General features: G+C 44.9%; 1 protein-coding gene across 1 annotated transcript; it reads right to left on the reverse strand.

The window, feature by feature from the left end:
- Positions 1-1,680: 1,680 nt before the first annotated feature.
- Positions 1,681-11,427, reverse strand: VCPKMT (valosin containing protein lysine methyltransferase). Its single transcript, XM_040332638.1, has 6 exons — positions 11,153-11,427; positions 7,626-7,736; positions 7,462-7,534; positions 5,330-5,449; positions 3,966-4,069; positions 1,681-2,126 (listed from the first exon to the last, which is right to left on the reverse strand). Exons 1-6 carry the CDS (start codon positions 11,386-11,388, stop codon positions 2,114-2,116), a joined length of 657 nt encoding a protein of 218 aa, XP_040188572.1. The 5' UTR covers positions 11,389-11,427; the 3' UTR covers positions 1,681-2,113.
- Between the last annotated feature and the right edge of the window lie 7,781 nt (positions 11,428-19,208).

A 19,208-nucleotide genomic window follows, 5' to 3' on the forward strand; every position in this document is an offset into this window, starting at 1 on the left:
ATGTGCCCTGAAGTAGCTTGATTTCAAAGCTGCATCGGCGTGAACCAGGGCTTATTGTGAGTGTTTATTTGAACAAGCTGAAGCTGGAAGCTGATTGGTTACTATGCACAGCTGCACCAGATTCTGGGCTGAATACACAAAATATACTTGCATGTGATATTTGGGTGTTCGGACACATTATGCCTAAATACCGCATGCAATCCTGTAACTGTCAATTCACTATATTGTATATATGTATTTACTGCAAAAGGCTATAAACGCTTGGCAAATACCACATGAAAAAAAAGCGTTAAACTCCGTTCACAGAAGGAAACAATTAATTAAATGCATGAGGTAATTAGGTAGTGATCGAGACATGTGGTAATGATGGAATGTGTACTGGTTGCCAAGGAGAGGGCGGTCGCCGCATCCTTAACAACCGATGAGTCATCAGCTGATTATTATTTTTTTACTTTCCTATAGAGTGGAGATGGATTAGAACACCTGGAAGGTTTATACTGCTGTCTGTGTCCCCGTTAGCGAGATTCTTCCTCTCTATTTGTCCTCTTCACCATTTTACTAAAAGTGGAAGAACATCCCAAATAATGGGTTGCCCCAGAACTGTAATATTGGGGGAATTTTCTGCTGGCAACACTAGTAGTGGTGTTTAGGCTATTGGGAGCAGGTAAAGAGAAATATCCCCAATGGGGAAAAGATAGGGGGGGGGGGAACAGGAAGGAGCTATAACCCCTCTCTTAGGGCTCTTTCACACGTGACGGATCCGTGATGATCTGCAACCGTGAACCTCTGCTTGCTCCGCTGAGCCGGCGGATGACAGGGCGGTCCCCGCACACTGCGCAGGGACCGCCCTGTCAGATGACGGGTGGAAAAATAGGGTTTTTCTCCGTCTGCAGAATCGGAGGATAGCGGACCCGGATGAGATCAGGTGTCAACGGATGATCATCCGCTGACACCTGCAATCTCATAGGGATCAATGTATGTCCCTTTTGCATCTGTAAACGGATGGATGAAAAAGTGGACATAAATAGCCAAATTCAGGCAGAGTTACGCCGGCGTATCAGTAGATACGCCGTCGTAACTCCGAATCTGCGCCGTCGTATATTTAAGTGTATTCTCAAATTGAGATACGCTTAAATGTTGCTAAGATACGACCGCCTGCGCCGTCCTATCTTAGCTGACTATTTACGCTGGCCGCTAGGGGCGTGTACGCTGATTTACGCCTAGAATGCGTAAATAAGCGAGATACGCCTATTCACAAACGTACGCTTTCCCGTCGCAGTAAAGATACGCCGTTTATGTAAGGCGTTTTCAGGCGTAAAGATAATCCACCAAAAAGATAGCGCAGCCAATGTTAAGTATGGACGTCGGAACTGCGTCGAATTTTACAATTTTTACGTAGTTTGCGTAAGTCGTCCGTGAATGGGGCTGGCCGTAATTTACGTTCACGTCGAAACCAATAAGTCTTTGCGCACTGGGTTATGTCCACGGACGGCGCATGCGCCGTACGTTCAAAACGTCAATTACGTGGGGTCATGCCTTATTAACATAAAACACGCCAACCTCTTCCAAATTTGAATTAGGCACATTTACGATACGCCGCCTGTAACTTAAGACGCAAGTGCTTTGTGAATACAGCACTTGCCTCTCTAACTTACGGCGGTGTAGCGTATATGAGATACGCTACGCCTGCCTAACATTAGTCAGATTCACGTAGACGTGCCTAATGGTCAGCATGTGTGAAAGAGCCCTAACTCTACCCAAAATGAAAATGTTGCCTTTGGTTTTACTTTAAGCTTTAGGTGGATGTCAACAACAGGGTGCAGAAACCCACAGCCACTCCACATTAAAAAGGCATGCCATGCATTCATTCAAAAACATCCTGCACAAGAGCAATACAAAAACAAAGCTACAGGATTTGTAAGTAGGACAGAGACATACACTGACTTAACCGCATTATACAGCCATTTTGTGTGCAAGCTTTGCTCCTCATTCATCATACCAATACCATTCTTGTTTAACCTTTCTCAGTAGAGACTTGGTTGGTCCCTTCAGGAGGACCAGGAGGTATATTCTGAGCACCTTTCCCACTGGCAGACAAGACTTATTCACTTCACTAGTGGAAAGATCTGAAAAAAGAACATCGATATAAAAACTTAAAGCTGAATTAATTACATGCAAGAGAATTTAAAAGGTAAAAAACATTTGTTAATCCACCTAAATGTATTCTTGTCATGATAATGTACCATGGATCACTAGCACTGGCTTGTTAAAATGCTGCTGCATGGCAGCACTGCAATGCCTGAATTCAGGGCACTGGCAGAAAGTAGGGTTTGACTTTTAGGTAGGTCTTTGTAGAGCAATGACCCCAACACATCCCATAATGCAATGCAGAGGCAGGGCATTAAAAAAAAAAAAGTCCTGTAAACAGCTTCTTTGCAGTGATTTAGGAGCAGTTAATACGCCGCTCCCAAAGCGCCCCTTTACATGGAAATTAATGGAAAGTGCCTTGAAAGCAGCACTTTGTGGGCGCTTTTAACCTTTTTTTCGGCCACTAGCGGGGGAGTAGCTTTACCAGCATTTTTCAGGCACTGGCAGCGTGAAAGGGCTCCTATGTCAAAAGGTTAACAATAAATGGCTATATGCAATGTCATGTGTACACAATGTTTAGGCTAACACTAAACTCTGTGCTTGCTAGTTGGATTTTAATGCATCTGATTAAATTGTGCCACTTCCAAAATATATTTGCAAAAGTTTTAGGTCTGGATACATGCAAAAAAAAAATGTAAAAATGTCCCTTTATTTTATTAGCACCTAAAACAAGGACTCAAATGTAATAATAATGTAGCGCCCCCTTACTTTCAGTATGGGCACTACGCTAAAGTTAGTGGGGAATGGGAGAGCTATTTTACTCCCATTCACAATTTGTTAAATTATGGGCTGCTGTCATTCCTGAACTGTCCTGTGGGTCAGTCTGCGCTCCAGGGGTGTTGATCCCACCCCTGGGCGACAGTTGGCGCTAGAGGGGTTCTGACAGAGCCACTTTTCCCCAGCAGCCAATTAGAGGAGTGTTCCTCTCGTGGGGCATACTGGGGAGGGGTATATCTGTGGCAGACGCCATCTTTATTGGTTCTTCACGCGGATTCGAGGTTCCAGGTGCGGCATCCACCTTTAGGGTGCGCGCATCCAACGGACCCCGGCGATGGGCCTTCCAGGCCGGGGTCGCATGCTACGCGGAGCTCCAAATTGCTGAGAGGGGCCCCAGTGACTTACTGGGTCCCCCAAATTACTGAGAAGATTCCAGGCTGGGTGCCGCTCGATTGGGGGGGTCGGCTTGAGGAGAACCCGGAGGTAGGTTGTCCAACAGAGCTTGAACGAATCATCGGGGATCTGGTGACCGGAATGCTGACAGGTACTCTTGCTGTCATCCGGTGACCTACTTTCAATCTACTGGGAGGATTCGCTCAATTCGTCCGTTTAGCTCATTCAAAAAAATAGGCCTGTGGCAGAGGCCCCTAGAGCCGGGTCTGTGGCAGAGGGCTGATCCTCCCAGCAACTCAAAATGACACTTCGGCTGCCAGGCTTATGAAAGAAGTCTGTCCGGGGGCACTTCACCCACTCTGGCTAGAGTGGCGACGAACAGTGACTATTATTATTGTGCTGCTGAGAGCAGGATTGCTCTCTATATATCCAGGCCTGATACCACAAGTTCTCTATCGCTTCATCAACCTTTCCTTCATACTGCATGTTGATGTTGGCTATGTTGGGCCTGAAATAAAGCATTGGAAAACCTTTCTTCATGTACTGGACATTCGCTCACTACTTTATTCATCAGCTACACCCCTAGACAACATTGAGGTAACTTAATCTGCCAATCCCAACAATAAAAAATAAAGTGTGTGTGTATATTTTATATAAATATATATACACATACACAATAACATTAGACAAAAAAGATGTACACTCACTTATTTTTCCCATAAATTTGCAAAATATGGATATCTTCACTGCGGTATTCCTCATCATGCTTTTCTATGGGCACTTCCTCATATTCAAAGTCAACCTTGAGAAGCTGAAACATAGATAAGCACACTGCTGACAGAAGCACAGATATAAATCAATCCATCAATACACGCTTCATGCCATAAAAACACTTACCTTTGTGTTTGTCATTGTACTTTAAGGGATATATGCAGGGTTAACAAACAATAAAATATATCGATCCTGTCAGATTTGTTTCCTGTCTCTCTCCCCTTTGGGGTGATTCTCTCTCTCATGGTCTGATCACCAATGTCTCCAGGAATAAATGCAATTCTAAAACTGAAATGTGTTGAAGAACAGGAATAAAAACAGAAATCTTCCAATGAGTTTTCCCCAGGGCCTCCAATAAGGGTGTAGCACCAGTCCTCCAGTACCAGGCCCCAGCCAGCAGAGGGGACTTACAAGGAAATCAGATGTGGGCAGAAGAGGGGGTGATCAGTGTGCCACAATAAGATGGGGCAATTACAGGAACTGATCCCCTTTGTCTCTTCCTGCAGCAGCTGAGAGCCGGCTTCTCCTCCTCTTATTCCTGACAGCTTTCCCCTGCTGAAGGGAGAGACACACACACACAAGGGATCAGTCAGGAAATATCCGATTTTCAACTGTTTGTACCTTATTACTGGTTGCACCAGTAATTGTGTTTTGTGTGATGCTTGTCGGTACTTAATACCCCATTATTGTAAAATATATATAGAGAAGGGTATCCTACTGCATATAAGACACCATTCTTGAGAAGGTGCAAGTATTGTATGTGTTCATTGTAGCTCAGTGAATATCCAAAACATGGTAAATTCTCTAAAACCCATATTGACATTCCCTTTCAGCCTTAAACATCTTTTGGCAGTTAGACCCCTTTCACACTGAGGGCGTTTTGCAGGCGCTATAGCATTAAAAATATCGCCTGCAGAGCGCCCTAAAACCCCCGCTCCAGGGCTTTCACACTGGAGAGGTGCGCTTGGCAGGGCCAGCAGCTTCTTTGGAGCGCATTAGGAGTGGTGAACTCACCGAACCTGCCCATTGAAATCAATCGGCAGCTCCGCTGTAGCGGTGGTTTGAACCCTTTTCCGTCCACTAGCGGGTGGTTAAAAGCACCCCGCTAGCGGCTAAATAGCGCCACAAATCCGACGGTAAAGCGCCGCTAAAAATAGCGACGTTTTACCGCCAACGGTAGGGGCAGCACAGTGTGAAAGGGCTCTTACTGCTGGTAAAAATCAGCAGCTTGTCAGGAAAAAAAAAAGTTCTAGTTATAGCAGAAGTAATAATAATAATAATAATAATAATACAATCTCACCTCAAAGAACTTTTTCTCTATTTCAGGATTCTTGCCAGTAGTTCTTTCTTCATAACAACATAGAATACATGTGTCACTTCCTGCCAGATCTTTAAGAGACTTCAGCAAAGGTTTTAGTGACTGCAAACAAAGGAAAGTAGTTAGAGTAACAGTAAATATTTAACCACTTGCCCCCTGGAAGATTTACCCCCCTTCATGTTAAATGTTTGTCCTTTTATTCCCCACAAATAGAAAAAATAAGTGTATATTGGTTTGCATAAAAGTTATAGCGTCTACAAACTATGCGCTATATACTGGAATTATTTATTTTTTATACTAGTAATGGTGTTGATCAGCGACTTACAGGGAGTGCAGAATTATTAGGCAAATGAGTATTTTGACCACATCATCCTCTTTATTCATGTTGTCTGACTTACTCCAAGCTGTATAGGCTCGAAAGCCTACTACCAATTAAGCATATTAGGTGATGTGCATCTCTGTAATGAGAAGGTGTGTGGTCTAATGACATCAACACCCTATATCAGGTGTGCATAATTATTAGTCAACTTCCTTTCCTTTGGCAAAATGGGTCAAAAGAAGGACTTGACAGGCTCAGAAAAGTCAAAAATAGTGAGATATCTTGCAGAGGGATGCAGCACTCTTAAAATTGCAAAGCTTCTGAAGCGTGATCATCGAACAATCAAGCGTTTCATTCAAAATAGTCAACAGGGTCGCAAGAAGCGTGTGGAAAAACCAAGGCGCAAAATAACTGCCCATGAACTGAGAAAAGTCAAGCGTGCAGCTGCCAAGATGCCACTTGCCACCAGTTTGGCCATATTTCAGAGCTGCAACATCACTGGAGAGCCCAAAAGCACAAGGTGTGCAATACTCAGAGACATGGCCAAGGTAAGAAAGGCTGAAAGACGACCACCACTGAACAAGACACACAAGCTGAAACGTCAAGACTGGGCCAAGAAATATCTCAAGACTGATTTTTCTAAGGTTTTATGGACTGATGAAATGAGAGTGAGTCTTGATGGGCCAGATGGATGGACCCGTGGCTGGATTGGTAAAGGGCAGAGAGCTCCAGTCCGACTCAGACGCCAGCAAGGTGGTGGTGGAGTACTGGTTTGGGCTGGTATCATCAAAGATGAGCTTGTGGGGCCTTTTCGGGTTGAGGATGGAGTCAAGCTCAACTCCCAGTCCTACTGCCAGTTTCTGGAAGACACCTTCTTCAAGCAGTGGTACAGGAAGAAGTCTGCATCCTTCAAGAAAAACATGATTTTCATGCAGGACAATGCTCAATCACACGCGTCCAAGTACTCCACAGCGTGGCTGGCAAGAAAGGGTATAAAAGAAGAAAAACTAATGACATGGCCTCCTTGTTCACCTGATCTGAACCCCATTGAGAACCTGTGGTCCATCATCAAATGTGAGATTTACAAGGAGGGAAAACAGTACACCTCTCTGAACAGTGTCTGGGAGGCTGTGGTTGCTGCTGCACGCAATGTTGATGGTGAACAGATCAAAACACTGACAGAATCCATGGATGGCAGGCTTTTGAGTGTCCTTGCAAATAAAGGTGGCTATATTGGTCACTGGTTTGTTTTTGTTTTGTTTTTGAATGTCAGGAATGTATATTTGTGAATGTTGAGATGTTATATTGGTTTCACTGGTAAAAATAAATAATTGAAATGGGTATATATATTTTTTTTGTTAAGTTGCCTAATAATTCTGCACAGTAATCGTCACCTGCACACACAGATATCCCCCTAAAATAGCTAAAACTAAAAACAAACTAAAAACTACTTCCAAAAATATTCAGCTTTGATATTAATGAGTTTTTTGGGTTCATTGAGAACATGGTTGTTGTTCAATAATAAAATTAATCCTCAAAAAATACAACTTGCCTAATAATTCTGCACTCCCTGTATAGCAGGACTGTGTTATTGCGTTAGACAATTTGAGTCACATTGTGGGAACCAGTGACACCAGTACAGTGATCAGTGCTATAAATCTGGTGAACTTACACAGGACGCCCTCCTCAACCCCCCCCCCCTAATTTGAGCAATTCTACTCTGATCGGTACAAATTCAAACAAAGATCTACTAATAATTCCTAAAAAAAATTTAAAAAAAAATGTATATACTGACCTCCTCATAGTAGATGCAGTCAGCCATCAATATATAGTTAGGAGACAGGAATGAGCCTGCAATTTCCTCGCCCCTAAAAACAGAACACATTTTGCTATAAACGATACTAAAAAAAAGGTAAATAAACGTTTTTCAGCTTTTTCCAAAACCACAAAAATACAAACCATTTTAATACCTTCGCTTGGCAAGAACCAGTGATCAGATGAGCGTTATGGTCAATGTTCGCATTCATCAAATCTTGCAGCTCTTCCAGATCAGTCACTGTAACGTTCGCTCTGTGAAAATAAAATACAAAAGTCGAAATCTTTATTCACAGAATTTGTAGCCAATTGTAAAACAATGCATGATATAACAAAAGTGCTGCCCATCCAAATGTTCACTTCAGGAATATCTAAACCTAGAAACAAAATTATAACATATTGCAGCTCATCAACTCTTACGCCGCGTACACGCGATCGTAAATTCCGACAAGAAAAGTTTGATGTGAACTTTTGGTCGAAAATTCCAACCGTGTGTAGGCTCCATCGGACTTTTTCTGTCAGAATTTCCGAAAGCAAAAAAATTGAGAGCTGGTTCTCATTTTTTCACGCTCAAAAAAGTCCTGCCAACCGCATCTTTGAGGCGCTGTAGGAGCGCCACCGTTTTAACCCTTTTTCGACCACTAGTGGGGGTTAAAAATCTCCCCGCTAGTGGCTGAATAGCACCGCAAAAACAACGGTAAAGCGCCGCTTTACCGCCGATGGCACAATGCCACAGATTGAAAGTAACCTTATGCCGCGTACACACGGCCGTTTTTTCATGTCATGGAAAAAAATAATAATTCTTGACGCTATTCCTCTCAAGGCTGCCTTGCCTACACACGATCGTGATAAAAAAATGATCTAGCAAAGCACAGTGACATACAACACGTACGACGGCACTACAAAGGGGAAGTTCCATTCGGATGGCACCACCCTTTGGGCTGATTATGCCAATTTCCCTTCTCATAACTTGCTTCTGAGCATGCGCGTTCTCTCCCCCCCCCCCCACGTTAAAGCCTACACACGACCGTTTTTCACCAAGAGAAAAACAACGAGAAAAAATAGGAGCATGTTCTAAATTTTTAATGCCCATTTTTCTCGTCATGAAAAACGGTCGCGTGTATGCGGCATTAGATGTGGTGACTGGAGTACTATCCTTTTTTTTAGGCTAATTTTTAGGCTCAAAATAAAACGTATAACGCGCACTTTTTTCCCCTTAAAATCTGTCTCTGAGCGCCGCTGACATAGACCGAGCCGAGTGTACTGCGCACTTGGCTAGGCTCGGCTCCGCCCGCAGGACCGTGAGAGAAGCCGAACACACAGGAAATCCGGCTCTGTACAGCTCGGCTAAGGCGCCAAACTCAAAAATACAATGCTGCAACCTTGGGTAAGATGGACACCTCCAAAGCCGCAGATGGACACCCACAAGGCTGGATGGACTTTGCGTAAAAGGGCGCAGACGGACGCCGGACAAGGCCACTGATGGACGCCGTTCAAGACAGCAGATGGACACCGACAAGCATTCAAAATGCAAGTTTTTTTCCCCTTAAACTTCCCTTCTAAGCTTGGGGTGCGCGTTATACGCCAATAAATACGGTACTTTTGGGAATCGGTGTGGCGCCGGGCCGATCCGGACGGTGCCATTGCCAGCAATAGCTGCCGATAGGGAAGGCGATTTGACATCTCAAATCGCATGCCAAATTGGCGCAATGTGAACGTGGGCTTAAAGTGAAATGAGACAATGGGGTTGAATATTTAGTTGGCCCCCCTTTGCAGATATAACAGCTTCACCTCTTCTGGGAAGGCCGTCCACAAGGTTTAGGAGTGTATGGGAATGTTTGACCTTTATTCCAGAAACACATTTGTGAGGTCAGGCACTGATGTTGGATGAGAAGGTCTGGATCGCAGTCTCTAATTCATCCCAAAGGTGTTTTATCGGGTTGAAGTCAGGACTCTGTACAGGCCAGTCAAACTCGCTCATCCATGTCTTTATGGACCTTGCTTTGTGCACTGGTGTGCAGTCATCTTGGAACAGGAAGGAGTCATCCCCCAAACTGTTCACATAAAGTTGGGAGAATGAAATTGTCCAAAATGTCTTGGTATGCTGACACCTTAAGAGTTCCCTTCACTGGAACTAAGGGGCCAATCCCAACCCCTGAAAAACAACCCCACACCATAATCCCCCTCCACCAAATGATTTGGACCAGTGAACAAAGTAAAGACATGGATGATAGAGTTTGGGGTGTAGGAACTTGACTGGCCTGCACAGAGTCCTGACCTCAACCCAATAGAACACCTTTGGGATGAATAAGAGTGGAGACTGTGAGCCAGGCCTTCTCTCCAACATCAGGGTCTGACCTCATAAATGCACTTCCGGAAGAATGGTCAAACATTCCCATAGACACTCCTAAACCTTGTGGACAGCCTTCCCAGAAGAGGTGAAGCTGTTATAGCTGCAAAGGGTGGGCCAACTCAATATTGAACCCTACGGACTAAGACTGGGGTACCATTAAAGTTCATGTGTGTGTAAAGGTAGGTGTCCCAATACTTTTGGTAATATAGTCAGTGGCGTCACTAGGGTTGGTGTCACCCCCCCTCTGTCTAGGCTGCCCAGCACCAAGCAGGCAGCGCACGGGCACGGGGCGCACCCCAAACCAGCCCCTGTAAATGATAGTATAGGGCAGTATAGTGGCAGGTTAGGGTAGTATAGAGTGGTATAGTGGCAGGTTGGTGTAGTGTGGTGGTATAGGGCATGTTGGGGTGATATAGGGCAAGTTAGGGTTGCATAGGGCGGGTTGGGGTGGTATAGGGCAAGTTAGGGTGGCATAGGGCAAGTTGGGATGGCATGGGAAAGGTTGGGGTGGTACAGGGCAAGTTAGGGTGGCATTGGGCAGATTGGGGTGGTACAGGGCAAGTTAGGGTGGCACAGGGAAGTTGGGGTGGCATGGGAAAGTTTGGGGTGGTACAGGGCAGGCTGGGGTGGTACAGGGCAAGCTGGGTGATACAGGGCAGGCTGGGGTGGTACAGGGCAGGCTGGGGTGGCACAGGGCAGGCTGGGCATGTCAGCTAAAAAAAAAAAAAACACACGGGATGGTGTCACCCGGTGCGGACCGCACCCCCCTAGCAATGCCTCTGAATATAGTGTATATCAGGGATATGGAATTAGCGGACCTCCAGTTGTGCAGAACTACAAGTCCCATGAGCCATAGCAAGACTTTGACATCCACAAGCATGACACCCAGAGGCAGAGGCATGATGGGACTTGTAGTTTAACAGCTGGAGGTCCACTAATTGCATATCCCTGGTGTATATGAAAAATTGCCTTGGACAGCAAGCGGTGAAAACAATGGGATTCTTAAACATTGAGCATTTTGTTGCTTGGAGCGACAAGGCCCTCAGGAGTGATCGGGGTCGTCCTGCCCATTGCCTGTCTGATATTTATTCCAGAGCTAAAGATATCCCTACAGCCATAGAATGAGCATTTCCAGGAAGGGAACAGCAGCACTGGGTGCCTCAGCGCATCTACACCCACATCAACCAATCAGAATTCATATAAGGCCGGACCTGATTGGCTGCTGTCAGGGTGGCTCAGCGCTGATTGGTTCAGGAGTGTGAGCAGGTGGGACATTGCAGCGCAGTGTATGCTGGGAGTTATGACAGAGCCTCCTCACCCGAGTGCAGCCGCCGCAATGCCGACAATGGCGGTCCCACAGCCCAGCTCCAGCACCGCTCTGCCCCGCAGCGCCCCGGGCTCCGCACGCTCCCTCCGCTCCAGATACTTAGACAAGACGATGGCGGCGTCCCACACCACACAGCCCACATCCCCGGAGCTCAGCTGCCGTATCTCCAGCACTTTGCCGTCCCCGAGCTCCAGCTCCCTGATGAACACTCCCGCCGCCTCCGCCATGGCAACAGTGTGTCAGTACCGCGCATGCGTTCGGTTCTACAGGGCGAGCATGCGCGCAACCCGTACTGTCATCTCCCATTTAAAAAATGACTACCGGAAATGACGCGTTTGGAGATTTTGACACAACACTTCCGTCAGGTTTAGATACCCTTCAGAATTGGTAACGGAAGTGACGGTTCGCCGCCGCCATCTTGTTACACCCCGCACTCCACCACAGTAAAGATTCACTGAGAAGGGGGCAAGCGGACATCTTGTTACACCCATCGGAGTTTTTAATTTATTATTTTTTTTTTAAACAGTAAACTGAGTTGATATAGTGAAATACGATTAGCAAGTCTGTGAGATTAGAAGGCTTGCCGCTGCTCTTAAAATTCTAAATGTAAACAGTCAAACAGAGTTGTAAGTCCTAGATTTTACTATACATCAACTCAGTCTACTGTAAAAACAAGAAAAGTGTAAAATGCTAAAAATATGATGGGTGTAACAAGATGTCCGCTTGCCCCTTCTCAGTGTATCCTTATTATTGTAGAGTGTGAGGTGCAGCAAGATGGCGGCAATGAAACATCACTTCCGTTAACCAATTTTGACGGGTCGCCCTATCTGACGGAACATCCCGAGGATATCTGGCTGCAGACTGGAGCTCCACTCTCCACAGGAAACATGTGCCCTTCACATTTTTTTTTTATTTTTTATTTGAATCAACTTCAACATTTTCACTGCTGGAAGCTATTTTTGCAGACGTTTTAAAAATTATTTCAGTCCTAAAGATGACATAACACCCCCCCCCCCCCAACATATATTTTCTGAAAGCAGACACACTAGGAGAATTAAATAGTGGTAGTTCCAATTTTATTATGTCACTTGACATTACCGCATTATCTATGACAGCCCTCAAAATTTTAGGCGAGTGTACTAGCTTGGCTTGGGCAGGTCCGCTTGACTCAGGCGCAGAGGTGGGCCGAAAGGCTACACTGCCGGGTTTCCTTACCAGCACCCGAGAGCTGATGAAAACATCAGCTGCGGTGCCAACTAGGGTTGTCCCGATCCCACTTTTTTAGGACCGAGTACAAGTACAGATACTTTTTTTCAAGTACTCGCCGATACCGAATACCGATACTTTTTTTTAAATGTGTCCCCAAATGCAGCCATGTCCCCCCACAAATGCAGCCATGTCCCCCCATACCTAGATGCCGCCGCTGCCGCATGGTTAATCAGCGTGCGGGGAACATCACAGCTTTCATTTGAATAGCTGTAGTGTTCCCCGCTGCGCCGCGTATAGACACTCCCTCTTGCTCGGGATCCCGAGCAAGGGGGAGTGTCTATATGCGGTGCGGCGGGAAACACTACAGCTATTCAAATGAAATCTGTGATATTCCCCACACGCTGTTTAACCATGCGGCGATGGCATTCGTTGCGGCGGGGGGGGCGAGTATCGCATGAGGCATCGGGGGCATTTGCGGGAGTACAAGTACTCCCGCAAATACTCGGTATCGATACCGATACTGGTATCGGGACAACCCTAGTGCCAACATTGAGGGACTCCAGGACAGGTAAGTGTCCTAATATTAAAAGCCAGCAGCTGCAGTAGTTGTAGCTGCTGGCTTTAATTTATTTTAATTTTTTTATGGCCGGAACACAGCTTTAACTGCCCTAAAGAGAAATGGTGCAACATTTTGTGGACTGATGAAAGCAAGATTTTTTTTTTTTTTTTTGGTCTAGGAGCCGCAGACAGTTTATCAAACGACCCCCAAACACTGAATTCAAGCCACAGTACACTGTGAAGCATGGTGGTGCAAGCATCATGATATGGGGATGTTTCTCATACTATGGTGTTGGACCTATTTATCGCATACCAGGGATCATGAAACAGGTTGAATACATCAAAATACTTGAAGAGGTCATGTTACCTTTATGCCAAAGAGGAAACGCCCTTGAAATGTGTGTTTCAATAAGACAACGACCCCAAACACACCAGTAAGCAAGCAGCATATTGGATCCAGACCAACAAGATTAATATTATGGAGTGGGCAGCCCATTCCCGGACACCAACCCAATAGAAAACTTGTGGGTTGACATAAAAAATAAGGTTTTGGGGGGTAAAACCAAGAAATGCAGAGGAATTGTGAAAATATAGTGCAATTGTTCTTGGTTGGCATACCTGGTCAAAGGTGCCAGAGGTTGGTAGATTTCTTGCAACACAGATGTGAAGCAGTTTTCAGAAACAATGTCTATGCAACTAAATATGAGTTCAGGGATTCACAGGAAAGCAAAATCTTCAAACATTCTTCAGTTTATACACTAAAGCTTTGCTTTTTATTTTCTAAATAGGTTTGGGGTTGTAATTTTTTTTCCCTAAATAGCTTCCTTTACCTTAGTGCAGTCCTCCTTCACTTACCTCATCCTTCCATTTTACTTTTAAATGTCCTCATTTCTTCTGAGAAATCCTCACTTCCTGTTCTTCTGTCTGTAACTCCACACAGTAATGCAAGGCTTTCTCCCTGGTGTGGAGTGTCCTGCTCGCCCCCTCCCTTGGACTACAGGAGAGTCAGGACACTCTACATTGCGAATAGAGAAAGGAGCTGTGTGTTAGTGGGCGTCCTGACTCTCCTGCTCGCCCCCTCAAGGGAGGGGGCGAGCACGACACTCCACACCAGGGAGAAAGCCTTGTATTACTGTGTGGAGTTACAGACAGAAGAACAGGAAGTGAGGATTTCTCAGAAGAAATAAGGACATTTAAAAGCAAAATGGAAGGATGAGGTAAGTGAAGGAGGACTGCACTAAGGTAAAGGAAGCTATTTAGGGGGATTTTTTTTTTACCTTTACAACCCCTTTAAGCTATTGCATTGTTGGTCGCTACGGAGTCCGCCAGCTCAGCGGTAGATTAGTCCGCAGATCTCCGCTGAGCTGGCGGGTGACAAGCTCCTCTCTGCTCACTGAGCGGGGAGGGGCTTGCGCAGCGCCACTGATTCCTATGGAGCGATCTGATGAAAACGGACAGCATATCCGTTTTCGTCAGATCTCACCTGATCCGATATGGACGGATGGGGACGTATCGCCATACGTCTGATTTTGGCGGATCGGGTCGGATGTCAGCAGACATGTCTCCGCTGACATCCGACGCTCCATAGGACTGCATTTTGGGGAATAAAATCCAGCACATCCCTTAGTGAAGGCAGCACAAAAACACTGGCTAGGCACAGTTATATTTTGCTGCGGACACTTTTGACACTATTTTGGGGCCATTCACATGTATACAGCGAACAGTGCTATAAATATGCACTGATAACTGTGTAAATGTGACTGGCAGGGAAGGGGTTAACACTAGGGGGCGATGAAGGGGTTAAATGTGTACCCTAGTGAGTGATTCTAACTGTAGGGGGAGGGGACTGACTGGGGGAGGTGACCGATCTGTGTCCCTATGTACAAGGGACACACCATCGGTCTCCTCTCTCCCTGAAAGGACGTAGATCTCTGTGTTTACACACAGAGATCCACGGTCCTGCTCAGTTACTGGGCAATCGCGGGTGCCTGGCGGCCATCGCGGCCGCCGGTCGCGCGCATCGGGTTTCCAGTAACGTGGCGGGTACGCGCGCACCCCCTAGTGGCTCTGCAAGGCGAGGACGTCATGGGACATCCTCTCAGAACAAGAGCACTATCGTGCCGCCTTCAATTGACGGCGGCCGGTAGTAAAGTGGTTGTAAAGGTAAAAGTTTTCACCTTTATGCATTAAGGTAATAAAAACATTTGCAGATTAGCGCCCCCCCCCCCGGCCCCCATTTACTTACCTGACCCCTCGAAAGTCCTGCGCCGTGAACGCGCTTGTTTCTCGGCCAGGCTTCTCGGCTCATTCATTGGTTGATTGAAAGCAGCGCAGCCATTGGCTGGCGCTGCTGTCAATCACATCCAATGACGCCGGGGGCCGAGTAATACAGTGAGCAGCTATGGCCGCCGGCTGTATCACAGGAGTGCGCCCGCAAGAACTCACCCCCATGGGAGAGAGCTCGCATGAAGGTGATGAGTTCTTGCGAGGAGGAGCTGAGACAGCCGCTGAGGGACCCCAGAAGACAGGGTTCGGGGGCCACTCTGTGCAAAATGAGCTGCACAGTGGAGGTAAGTATAACATGTTTGTTATTTAAAAAAAAAAAACTTAAAGGGTCACTAAAGGAAAACATTTTTTTTAGCTAAATAGCTTCCTTTACCTTACTGCAGTCCTGGTTTCATGTCCTCATTGTTCGTTTTTGCTCTGATGTTGCTGTAATTCCTCTCTGTTCTGGACACTTCCTGGTTGTCTGTTTCCTGATCACCACAGTACTGGGAGATTTCTCACTGTGGTGACTAATCAAGGAGGTGTGTCTAAAACCCCTCGGCACCAATCCAGTTTCGTTTTGCAAAACCTTCACTGCTCTCTATTGGCTCTCTGGCTCTGTACATCACAGAACCAGGAAACAACAGCAAAAACAAAAAACTAAACTGTAGGTACATTATATGATTGGTTTTTATCTATTTTAAAAGGAATCAGTTAACTATTATGTCTCTATACCCTGTAAACAGTAATTTCAGCAAAAAAAAATCTTTCCTTTAGTGACCCTTTAAGAAAAGGTTTTGGCTAGCATTGGGCTTTAATGGTTGCTCACTTTGTCACAGTCTCGTCTCAATAATGCACAACATCTTGATTTAACACTTTAACTCACACAACACAAATGAATTTAACCATCAGATTAAGACTACTGTAATTTATTACATCTGTTAAGAACACAGATACAAAGCACAGTAAAAGGCCACAGGACAGGAAATTGACGTGGCTTGTGGACATCTGTACAAACACTGCTTAAACCTGAAAAGTCATGTGATATCCCACGCCAGCTGTCATTAGAGGCTCAGTTATATATATATTATATAAAAAAAAATCAATGACTTAATAGTGAGTTGATGGAATTAATGAAGAACATAACCATAAGCAACAGTGGAATGATGTCAAAGCTACCAGATTTAAATAAAATGATTAATAAGCCCTCCATTTCTGGCGATAAAACACATGAGCGGGCTTGTCCAATAAGGCGAAGAGAAATATGCAAAGTAACCAGTCAGCAATCATTCCCCATTATTCATTCAAGATGGTATCCAATAGTAATGGGTTACAGCGCTTGCACTATATTCTGGGACTTTACTCTGCCTTTGTGTATAATATCAATTTTATTGATCCCGATATAAATTTTGCCATCTCGTTTCCCATAAATCTCTTGGCAACATTTATGAAAACCAAGGCACAGAAGAAAAAAAAAAAAAAAAAAAGAATATATTTTGCAACACCCTCTCTTTTTCACCATATTTCTAAAATAGTTTGTGTACCAAATGGGTGTGGGGGGTGGTAATAAAATCATTGAAACACGTTTTCATATCCCTACTGTACGAAGCGTTTGACCACTTTTCATGATTTGCGTTTATGAAATATTCCAGTTGCCTATAGCAAACATTATGGCATTGGAAGAGTTTTGTTATGAAGGGTGATACAAATACGTCTTCCCTTAGAGATGGTTAGCCAGATTCAGAGAGAGTTAGGCTGGCGTATCAGTAGATACGCCAACCTAACTCGGAATCTGCGCCGTCCTAAGTTTAAGTGTAAGTGTATGCTCAAACGGAGATCCACTTAAACCTAGCTAAGATACGACGGCCTGCGCCGTCGTATCTTAGGGTGCAATTTTTCCTTTGGCCGCTAGGTGGCGCTTCCGTTGAGTTTGGCGTAGAATATGTAAATGCCTAGATACGCTGATTCACGAACGTACATGCGCCCGTCGCAGTAAAGATACGCCGTTTACGTAAGGCATTTTCCGGCGTAAAGTTATTCCATCAAATAGCTGGCCTAGTCAATGTTAAGTATGGCCGTCGTTCCCACGTTGAAATTTGAATTTTTTTTACGTTGTTTGCGCAAGTCGTCCGTGAATATGGCTGGACGTAATTTACGTTCACGTCGAAACCAATACGTCCTTTCGGCGTACTTTGGAGCAATGCACACTGGATATGTACACGGACGGCGCATGTGCCGTTCGTAAAAAACGTCAATCACGTCGGGTCACCCCCCATTAACATAAAACACGCCCCCTCATCCTCATTTGAATTAGGCGCGCTTACGCCGGCCCCATTTACGCTACGCCGCCGTAAGTTAGGAGGCAAGTACTTTGTGAATACAGCACTTGCCTCTCTGACTTAAGACGGCGTAGCGTAAATACGCTACGCCGCCTTAAAGATGCGGCGCTCTCTCTGAATCCAGCTAGGTGTCTATAAAAAAAAAAAAGGAAGAAAGGAAAATGTGGAAGTACTGCTTATTTCACCCAATAAGATTCCATCTGTCTTTTTCTACTGAAAAGCAGACTAAATAAAACAATCATCTGGTTTAGAGCTGCAGGATTAATCGTCAAGAATCGTTATCGCGTTTTTTTTCCAGCTGCGATCTTGACAAAGTATTTCCAGATTTTTCTCTGCAGAGAATTCTCTCGGCTCTCCTGAAGCCGACGGCCAAAAGAAAGGAAGAAAAAGATCCGGGCAATCTACCAAGTATCACAACATTCTTTAGCAGTGGAAGGTTTAAGTCTAAACATTGTAACAATTTGTCCTTTCAAAGGGATACACTTCTGTGTGTAAATGAGGAAAGTTTAACCACTAAACCTTTTCCTGACATTTTGTTGGTTTCAAGTTAAAAATCTTTTTTTTTTGCTAGAAAATGACTTAGAACCCCCAAACATTATATATATATATATATATATATATATATAAATATATATATTTTTTTAGTAGAAACCCTAGAGCAGGGCTTGACAAACCTGGGCGCCAGGTCGCAATTGCGACTAGAATTAGCGACCTGGCACGGCACAGCTAGGGTAACCCGTCACTGTACGCACCCCCCCCCCCCACGCGATTGCGTCGGCCGGTAATTGAGGCAGCGGCTTTGCAGCCTCCTGCGGGCCTATACTTTTTTCTGGAATCGGGCGCCCTCTTGTGGTGGCCGTTGGTATTACAAGACAACCAGCAATGCTAATGGAGCTTCCCTGCCGTTTTCATTGCCCAATAATCTCCCTTCTCTTAGAACCCCCAAACATTATATATATTTTTTATTCTAAAACCCTAGAGAATAAAATGGCAGTCGTTGCAATACTTTGTCACACCGTATTTACGCAGGGGTTTAGAAGCATACTTTTTTGGGAAAAAAGAAAAAAATCATTTAATTAAAAAATAAGACAGCAGTAAAGTTAGCCCAATTTTATTTTATATTGTGAAAGATAATGTTACGCCGGGTAAATTGATACCCAACATGTCACGCTTCAAAATTGCCTCCTCTCATGGAATGGCGACAAACTTTCACCCTTTAAAATCTCCATAGGCAACGTTTAAAAGATCCTACAGGTTGCATGTTTTGAGTTACAGAGGAGGTCTAGGGCTAGAATTATTGCTCTCGCTCTACCAATCACGGCGATACCACACATGTGTGGTTTGAACACTGCTTTCATATGCGGGCGCTACTCACGTATGCGTTCGCTTCTGCACGCGAGCTCGACGGGACGGGGGCGCGTTCCTGGCTCCTAACTTTTTAAGCTGGCTCCTAGATTCAAAGCAAAATTTGTCAAGCCCTGCCCTAGAGAATAAAATGGTGGTTGTTGCAATATTGTATGTTGCACTGTATTTGCGCAGCGATCTTTCAAATGCAAATTTTTGGTGAAAAAATTACTTTAATGATTTAAAAAAAACAGTAAAGTTAGCCCAAATTTTTTTGTACAACGTGAAAGATTTTACGCCGCGAGAATCGTGATCTTTATTCTAAGCAAGAA

The sequence above is a fragment of the Rana temporaria genome, chromosome 13, assembly GCF_905171775.1.
Source record: "Rana temporaria chromosome 13, aRanTem1.1, whole genome shotgun sequence".
Lineage (NCBI taxonomy): Eukaryota > Metazoa > Chordata > Amphibia > Anura > Ranidae > Rana > Rana temporaria.